Genomic DNA, 10327 nt, shown 5'->3' with positions numbered 1-10327 from the left:
TCAGCAGTTGAAAGTGATATGTTCTAATTAATTACAGTTAATATACACTTCACATTGATGTTGATTGATGACTTCTTCAGAAGTGATCTCAGGGACTTGAAAGCCTGTTTGAACAGCAGAAACTCTTGCTTATGTATAGATATTTGAATCTATTCAGTTCATGACATCTGCATCATTACTGTTCTTCAGTATGAGTGTATAAGTGACTGAGATGTAATATCTTCTATCACTGTTCTGTATACTCTTGAGCTTGATAAGACAGTCATTCAATGTTCAAAGCTGTGTGTAGAAGTCTTCATAAGTTGAGTCTTTGTTTACACTTATAAGAGTCTGTAAGAGTTTAAAAGTTAATATCTTCTTAAGCATGCTAATCTTTATTCAATTCTCTCAAGATTGATTACCTGCTTCTAGAATCTTAATGTTGAAGTCAGAGATGAATATTGTAAGAGAAGTGTTTCTCTGTCAGATACTCTGTAATTAATCTAATACTTTCTGTTATATAACAGTGTCTCAGAACAGAATATCAAGATATTTCATAATATTATCAGGCATTTGTAACACTGATTCACATGCTTTTATTCATGAATGAAACTTCTGTTTCATGTGATTCTTCAATCATTCATTGATATATCAATTTTAATTGATTAGTAAACTGATAGCATGTTTATCTACACTCAGTTTCATAAGCATTTTCATTCTTCATAATGAGTAGAGAGTGAGATTAAAAGCATTGAAATATATAAGAGCATCTAAGCATTCTTTCAGCACTTTTGTACTCAATTCTGTAGATGTTGAAATTGCATGAGTTTCTTATTATAATAATTATTAAATCTCTTCATATTAATATTATTGAGTTACATGCATATCAGCTATTTATTATTATTGTAGTTTTAACATTACTCAGAGTCACTGTAATATCATCTCTATACTCACACTCAAGAGTTCTCTCATATTATTATTAGATATGATTATATTATTTTATCAGATATATAATATCTATAAAATCTGAAGAAGTGTAATCATATTCTTATATATCTGAGTGTTAGAACTCTCAGATCTTTCACTAATATTCTCTTATAAGATCTTACTCTCTTTATAAGATCTTATTATAAGATCAGAGTGACTGATAAGCAAGCTTCTATCTAAGAACTTAGTGTCTGTTTAACTGTTTGACTGTTTCTCTATTTCTTATATGTTATTACATGTTCAGATATCTCTCAATGAATAATCATTTCTAATGAGAAGATGATATGTGAATAATCATTTCTAATAAGAAGATGATGAACATTTTTCTAATATAAGAGGTCTACACTGAATAGATCAGTATAATATTAATAGATCTTATATAACAAAGAGAAAAATGTTAGAGAAGAAAAGAAAGAGAAAGTGTAGGAATTGATGATTGAGATGGATATTTATACATGTATGTGATGATGTATGCAGTGGAGCTTCGGGGCGGAAGAATCTATACGCGTTCATGGCGGCCGAGGATCAGTGATTGAGAATGGCCGAGAATCGGAGCGGAAGAATCTATGAAGTGTAACGGAATAGTCTATATAATTGATCAGGCGCAGCCCGCCACATTTATAATTAATTAACTACTCTATAATATCATCTTTATTAATTTTTATATTTATTATATTTATTATAGCTTTTTTAATATTTACAATAATTAAATATAATATATATTAAATTAAAGCTATTTTAAATCTATTTTTATTTTTATGCTTTAAAAATTTATTAAGTTATTATTAAAATATTATTTATTTTATTTTTAATTTTCTTTCTTTTATATTTTAATCAATTCTTCATCTTTTCTAATTCTATTAAAAATATATATTTTCACAGAGTATTATATCATTATATTTCATTTTTAATCTCATTAATATAGAATTAATGAATCTATTCAAAGATTTATGACTTTTTAAGTCTTGATAAAAGTTGACATTACAATCTGATCTTAAATTTTTATATGTTTCTCAAATTTCACAAGCATTACATCCGCTACAATGGCTCACCTCCAGCACAATTCACTCTCTAGCTGATGTACTTTTGAAAAATCTAGGGCCGTCAATGGCCTTTCCCCCCACCTCCAAAAGAAAAAACAAAAAAAGGAAGGGAAATAATTTGACGCGACTTAGAACATCACTGCTCATGGAACATTTCAAATGGGGACACCTTCTCAAGGGATACTTGGAGTACGAAGATGCACTCTGAAAAATGGCCCAACATCAAGCCCAAACCTTCGGACGTAAATTTCTTGCCATTGATTTCTAAAGTCCAGGTGCAAGTGTCGGAGGACCTTTTTGGAAAATATTATATCCAGGATGAACACTCACGCGAAGACAGCCAATGCCCTTTGAATATCTGAACACTCTGCAAAAAGCAAATAAAATCGCTTGCCAATCAACCTACTCCTCCACAGGCAGCATGCGGATTAAATTTTGTGTAAGAGGAAACCCGGGAAGAAGTCAACCATCTTTAGCGAATACATTGGGAGGGAATGTAATGCGCGGGACGGTTGACGTACGTGGTTGCTGTACGTATGTATGTACTGTACGGAGTACATACAGAGGAACTCCATTCTCTCTGAGCTGTTAATTGTACTGTATGATCAGACTTTGTAGCTCCTGGATTTTATAGTAGAGTGTTGCGCTGATTCTTGCTCTCCTGTTCCGTGCCTATTTGAATATATTAGTAGTCTACAGAGGATCCTTTCAGTTGTAACTCTGTTACTGGCATAACATAAAGTATTTAGGGGGTTAATGCCTGGTGCACCTGGATAAACCAGCTACAGTTTAACTAAAGGTACTCACAGCCTCAGGATGCCTCTGCAATGAAGATCCTTGAATCGTAACAGTATTACAACTTAAATTCTTAGTTGCAATCAAAACTTTTGAAAGGATTCTCCGTATTTTCTTCTAATGTGTCCTGGTTCACGAGGTTGGGATAGAGCCCTTGGGCAACGGCAAACGGGACGCTTATGCAGTGGGCTGCTTGTGTGTTTTTCTCTCGTAACTTAAGCATTGGTGGGCCGAGGAGTAAGTTGACTAGGGTCTGCACGATGCACGTTCTTCTCCTTCCACTTTCATCTCCGCACTCACCTGTTGTCATGGCCGGGTTCTTGCGAGATTCATTCCCAGCATTTGCTTGCATATGATTGGCCCAACTAGTTACAAGTCTGGGGGCTTCTACTCCTGCAAGTATTTCTCCTTGGGAGGGCAAGATTTTAACAAGACCATTCATTTAGTTTCAATACGTATCCGTATGTTCTGGATGTCGGAACGGGTGGTCTGATATATAAGAATGAACCTGTTTCCTCTTTTTGTCGACTTTTTGGAAACTAAATACTCTTTTTCCTAACTCTCAGTTATCAGATACGTCACACGTCTATATCTATACACACCTATATATGTACACCTGATTGTTTCTGTTACTCCAACTGCATACGCTCCCGCTCTATAACACGGGTTTTCAAAATGAGTCAGAACAAGAATAAAACAGTTGAGAAGAAAGAGTAAGTCATATAACATTCCCCATTCTTCTCCCAGATCTGTGTCGTCCATTTTTGTCTTATCACTCGTGGCCGGTTTGTTCCCTTGCCTGTAGAAACACATCAGAGCTCATATCGCCCATTCTTCATTTTCTAGTCGTAACTCTACCAATTTCAAACTAAAAGCCCACACGGGAAGAGGTCTCAAATCTTTGAAATCTTCAATATTCCTGCACAAATGGTCTGACTAAGAGCCTATCGCTAACATCGTTGCCTTTCTTATGTCTTGTACCAGGCAACCTCCCACGACTCCTCTGACGGAAGCGGCCTTGAATAGACATTTGGACCGAAATCCGGGTCTATATAGCCCCCTGTGGCGCTTTTTGAATCAGACCAGGGATGAGGAACTGTTCTTTCTTGATGTCCAGCTAGCTGCACACCCTCTTCCGATCCTCCCCAAGATTGGTGATGCAAACTAGAGTTCACCTTGAGAGTGGATAAACCTCAACACTACCCTCGTGGATCTGGCGAACCGATCAATCCACGCTGCCCCGTCCTCGGCCTACCCACCGGTTGTCCTTTGGGACAATTACGGAGATGGATTTCTGGGTACTATCAACTCCCGTTTTGGTTATTCCTCTTCGTTTATATATATATATGCGTTTGGCTCTTTGGGTTGATGTGTGGTTGACAAGTTATAACTGCTGTTTCAGTTTGGTGTTGTATGTAGTTTGTCGGACTTTGGCATTGGAGGTTGTTGATGAGGGCTGCGGAGTCGTTAGTTTTGTGGGGACCGCGCGCCTAAATAGTAACTAAGTTAAAGAGGGTTTAGCTTATTTTCGAGGCGCGGCGTGGTGGGCCTAGACCGAGGAGACCGAGTTCCCGATCTGTTTGTGTTTGCTAATGTTTGTTCACTCTTTTTTGCCTAACAACTAACAAACCTTTGACAATGCCATTATGATTCCGTGAAGTGATGCCATCTTTTCATCTTTTTTTCTTTCTTTCCTTCTGACTGATCTATGGTAATGATGAAAGGTGAAAATGATTGATGATTGCTAGCTAAGCGAGAAGTTATATGATGGAAGGTGGATGGCTAAGCGCCAGACAGCTCACTACCTCGCTGGAACAGAATTTGTATCTTTTGTAGGAGTTCATCATACAAACAGTACTTATAGAAAGCCATGAATATCTTCAACATCATAATAGATATGAGTTCTGTATTATAATAGAAAGTATTTGTATATTCTTCTAAGTATACTATTTAGAAAAAAAAAGTCATTCTCTCATACTTGAAATCAGCTATGATGAATTCGATTGAATTTAGCAAATTTCATTCTAGAAAAATAGGTATACATTCTTATCAAGAAAAAAACATTGTAATATACTTGGAGTATGATATATATACTTCTATTACAATATAAGACCCATATCTATTATGATGTTGAAGATATTCATGTTTTTCATAAAATTGAAATTGGGTATACCGTATCTTTTACATGAGAATCATATATAAAGGGTACTTATTTCATTAATTTTTTACAGTGTGACGGTTATCTGATATTGCCTTGTTAATTAAATGGCAAAAAGTTTTTTAAATATATTATGACACGCTCTCTCAGCACCCACCATATAGTCTTTTCTGCTTCTGTATGGATCAGTCTTTTGTAGGTTTATCAGCTGAGAGCTCAGTCGCTCTCAAAGCATCCTCAAAATCTATATGTCCTAGTTTCACAGGTATATCCCGTCGTCTCCCCCAACTCCCCCCCACTCCCATTTCTCCCTTTCTCGATTCACAGCCTATTAAATAACTGCCGACAAGTAGAGTCGATAACGCCTCGTTTTCGCTGATTTTGACCTTTGCAAAAAAAAGATGAGGCGTCCACCAAGGGACCAGGGAAGAGTTAGTGTTTGTGCGGGAAATGAAGAGCCGGGCACCAGGGCCTGATGTTTAGGCTGCTAATCATGGGAAGTTGGACAAAGAAAAGTAGGAGGGATGATTGTATCAGATGATGCATCGGAGTAACTCAACTCGCCGCGCTATGATTTCCTGCTTTTATGACTGCGGTATCCTATCCGGACTGGACGCCTCGCAATCCTCTATTGATTTTGATTCATTGATCAAATATAGGAAACACAAGGCTTGAAGGCTTCACTTCATATTGGCAAAGGGGAAAAGAGAAAATGGAGAAGAAGAAGAAGAAGAAGTGACAAGGTAAGGTAAGATAAAGAAAGGTTCGGATAAATTTGGGAGGTGAGTGAGGACACGCGTGAAGGAGACAAACTGCTATTTTTGGGGAGATTATCATGAATTCTACCATGTGACACAATCCATCACTTCCAAGGTTGAATGACAGCCTCAGTTTGCTGTAGTAGTAAAGGGGGGCTACTCATCTTAAAAATGCTGCATACTGTAATGATCCCAATGACATTGATATTTTGATATCAATTCAAGCATAGTCCCTCATTTATCATTTACACTACAAGTTAGCTTTGATGAAAGCATCCCACTCTCAATATTAGTACAGTTTTTGGCAGCTGTGATATTTTTCAAAATCAAACTCGCTTGATGGGAGGAGTGATATAAGTACGTATTGCGGACTACTGCTATTCTATATATGTACAGTACATGTACATTACATTCACCAAGCTGTGGAGCGGCAAATATTAAGCAGATCTTTACAGGCCTGTGATACAGAGTATTAAGAGAAGAATATATTAGCATTTGTTGCAGATTTCTTATGAATCTTGATCATTGTATCTGATTCAAATTTTAGAGTAATATCACATAAGTTATCTTCTAGTAGATGAGGTCATGCATGCAGAGCCTTTTCCAGCATTAACTATCAGCAATTATAGCCATCTTGATGAAAACAATGCTCTCATTATCATTGTAATTGATGAAGCCTGCTTTGATTCAACAAAAGTATCAAATCATGACAGTTTCTAGTACTATAGGAATAAAGGAAGTATCTAAGAGTGTAGTTGTCTGGACTTTCAGTACAAAGTTATTGCTCTCTGCATTTGTTGAAGGATTGGCGAATCAGCAGCTTGACAACAGACTAAATAACATGGGAAGTGCCGGATTTTCTCTGGGGTTTGGAATGCAGGGTTGTTCAGTTCAATGTAATGCATGTCAGGTAACGTAGGATGCACATGTCCCTGCAACAAGAGACGCTAACCTACTAGGATGTGTGTGGGAGCTGTCTTGCTCGCCTTGCAGGATTGGCAAGCCATACATACTGCGTACGCCTGGTAGAGCTGCCTCATGTTAGGCTTGTCTAGCTGATCTCCTATTTGCTTTTCCAGCTGATCTGGTCTTCACATGATGACTACTTTTTTTTAATTTCACCGGTATCAACTCCGAAAAAAAGAAAGGGAGAAAGAAAGAAAAAGAGAAAAAAAGAGGGTAGGTCTTCAAATAATAACAACTTGAGAAATGTCATCATTGACCCTGAACCAATGTATGTATATCCTTGATTACACTGTATCTATAGATTAGACCGCTAGCAACCTTAGGAGGAATGGGGTATTAGAAGTTTCGCATTGTGCAGCACAACTGCCTGATCTTAGCCTTCACTCCCTCCATATCTGCTTGGCTGCCTGTTATGCGGTTCATTCTAATGGGCTTGGAATCTTGTGTTGGGTGCTAGTACCTGATTGGATCGGATGCGATATCCGTTCATATTTTTTTTTTATATTTCGCTTCTGACCGCATATATGTATGGCTTGGTCCCCTTTTCAAGATAGGGAAGGGTGCAGGTGCTCAGATAGCTTCATTCCAGCTGGCTGCTTGACTTCCCCTCGTGATTGTCGTCGCCGATTTGGGAAACAGAACTGCGGAAAGTGGAATTCGATAAAGCAGTGTAAAAGGAGTGCATGTATGTACATAGTAATGCACATGAACGTCTTACAGCGTAAGGCCTACGTTTAGAGCGGTTGAACGCGCTGAAGGATTCCAAATATATTTCTTGGTAGTATCTAGAATGATGGGATCATTTAAAGGTAGTCTCATGCGCACAACTTAAGCAGGAATAAGAATATCACTCTATGAAACGATATATATTTTCCTCAATTCGAAATTAACCGCGAGTTTATTCGTAACTAGACCTTCGAAATATGAATGGTCCAGAGGTGCAATCGTTTAATATTACCGTTTTCCTCAGCCCTCCTCGTCCTTACCTGGCGTACGGCGGTATATAACCAGCGGCGTCCCAGCGAGCTCCGCTTTAATCTGCAAAGACACGAATCGAGAAAAGAAACGACTATGTCCAAAAGGGCCACCCATATACCATAATCCCGGGTCTTTAAGAGAGAGATATTAATCATATTGTTCGAAAAGGATCGATAATTGCAACGCTGAAACTTACGGCCAATTGGTTTCCATGCTCCTCGTACCTCCCCTTCCTCATCAAGACCCCAAAACTCCTCAACCCGGGCCGCGATGTCGGCGCCTAGAATCCTAGCAACGGTGGGACGGAAAGACATTTCAAAACCTGTTGCCAGGATGATGATGTCGGCTTCCAGCTCAGAGCCATCATCAAACATGAGGCCATCTTTACTGTAGCTGGAAATCGCAGTGCCAGATTTCACTTTGATCTGAAATAGTGAAGGGCGATTAGCTCACCTGAACGATCACCATCACCCTGCTGCGTTGGTTGGAGAAATGGATATTTGATTGCCATTTTTAGGAAATAGAACGTACCAGACCCTGGGCAACCTTTGCTGATGTTCCTACATCAATATAATGTCTGCTCTCTGTTAGTTATTGCTAAAGTATAAGTGCACGTTTGGCTTGAAAAGTATAAAAATTGTCAATATATTACCGGCCGCCCTCTTCGTACAGAGTGGATATTGGACTACCGCATCTTTTCACTCTGAATCCCACACGCTCTAGAGCGTCGAGCTGCTCGGTATTCTGGCTCACCATGGCATGGAAACGGGCCATGACCATTTTGTTGACGATTGAAAGCGGAGTCGTATATTCAATCCGGTCGGCTAGGTCGGTGGGAAATGTGTCATTGTATCTCGCTTGCGGCTCATCAGTCCTTATCAACATCTCATACATTGCATCACAATGAAGTAACTTACTCTTGGCTCCTGTTTGTGTTACGCCCAAGTAATAAGCATGATATTTCGAAGCAGTATGATTGGGGGTTGAACATCTTTACCTTGTTGGTAGTATTCAAAAGGTAAAACGTCTAATAGCCACAAAGAAATATCCTCAGTATAGAGTCTTTAGCTACAAGAATTTGCCTAGAGAACTAGAAAAATAATAACTCACATGTTTGTCCCCTCTGTATCATCGTGACGGAGGAGAGGCCCGCTTCAACCATATCAGCACATATATCATGAGCTATTTAGACGAGGTTAGATATTGCTTTAGGTCTTCAACCAGTGTAATCTCTCACCAGTATTTGCAGAGCCAACAACCTAGTGGAGAATTAATATTAACTGCCTCAAGGTGCGCGAAATGGGATGTCATACCACTGCCGACTTCCCCTTCCATTGAGACGCAGATCTATAATCAACGGAATGGAGAACCAAGCCTCCAAACTTTTCCTAGTTAAAATTTCAGCAGAGAGATCATTACTTTGACCGGTATGACAATCGTTCAAGGAAAAGAGAGTGCTAATATTGCATACCCTTTCAGGAAATGTGGGTGCCACTGGAGTTTGACCCCCGGCTCCAGTCGCAAGGACGAGGTGACGGACTACGACGCATGTTTCCCCATCTTTACGACGAATTATCAGATTCCATCTCTTCCCGTCTTTGTCCCAGGAACCAGACGTCAATTGTGACGAGAGCCAGACATTCTATCATTCCCTTGGCTTAGTTAACCTAATAATTATACTGAGGGAAGATTGAGAGCTTGTGGGAGGCTCACAATGCCGAGCATGTCAGACCATAATTTATAGCGCTTCGCAAGATCGTATTTGGACAGGAGCTCTGGATAGGACTCGGGAAACGTCCGCTCGAATGGGAGGTGCGCTGTAATGTTAGAGGTTTAGCTATCAATATTGCGCTGCGTGGAAGGTGTATTGCTTACCATATGCTCTGAGTGTGTGTAACTTCATTGAGTCGTATCTCAAAAGCCAGTTATCCCCTATGTTATCGTTCTTGTCAATGAGAAGATAGTTAACCCCCAGTGACTGTAACCGCCCCGCAGTGGATAATCCACACTGGCCAGCACCAACTACCAGACAGTCAAACTGATTGGCCTCCGGGTTAATGATCCTTGCCTGCGGACTCGGTGTATCAACATCAAGATGCCCTTTAAGCCTCTCCAGGATGGTTCTCAGAATCCATATCTTCCACCCGCCTTCCCCGTCAGGTACAAGGGAGACCATGCCGGAGCAAAAGGAAGCTGGGCAACCTCTTGTCTGGAAAGTAAATCTGGCTTCCACCCAAGACAATTTTGGCATTCTCCGCACAATCTCCGCTGTGCCTGGGGTAAACGTGAAATCAGAGGGCTTATGGATTCTGGAAACATCGTTCCAAGCTGCTTCAATCGTTTTTGCAGTGGAAAATGTTCTTGGCAGTCCCGTCAGAGAGTACAGGTCCTTCCACAGAGCATCGCCAATGAAGTCGGCAGCGGTGAGTAAATGCAGACCTGCGATACAGGAGACCGCTACGGTCTCGGGGTTCACATCATCTGGTACAATGGATATAGGTAGGGACCCAGGAAGGGCATCAAGCACCCCAATTGTCCCAGTATGGGAAGGCATTTTGCGGTTAATCGAACTTGTAAAAGAGGGATGTTTTTATTTATGAAATGGTGTTGAAAAGGGAAGCCGGGCACCTCGTAACCAGAAGTACTACTTTCAGGCTTGAGCC

General features: G+C 39.8%; 1 protein-coding gene across 1 annotated transcript; it reads right to left on the bottom strand.

The window, feature by feature from the left end:
* Positions 1-7441: 7441 nt before the first annotated feature.
* BDBG_00786 (flavin-containing monooxygenase) lies at positions 7442-10218 on the bottom strand (the record flags this gene model as incomplete). Its single annotated transcript, XM_031720040.1, has 12 exons — positions 7442-7795; positions 7861-8089; positions 8196-8241; positions 8317-8521; positions 8582-8590; positions 8662-8691; positions 8775-8846; positions 8902-8923; positions 8978-9052; positions 9136-9306; positions 9378-9481; positions 9540-10218. The coding sequence occupies 12 exons, from the start codon at positions 10216-10218 to the stop codon at positions 7653-7655; spliced, it is 1785 nt and encodes a 594-aa protein (XP_031576028.1). The 3' UTR covers positions 7442-7652.
* Positions 10219-10327: the final 109 nt, after the last annotated feature.

This window comes from Blastomyces gilchristii, assembly GCF_000003855.2.
Source record: "Blastomyces gilchristii SLH14081 genomic scaffold supercont1.1, whole genome shotgun sequence".
NCBI lineage: Eukaryota > Fungi > Ascomycota > Eurotiomycetes > Onygenales > Ajellomycetaceae > Blastomyces > Blastomyces gilchristii.
Note: the sequence above shows the minus strand (reverse complement) of the source record. Positions and strands in the feature narration are given on the sequence as shown.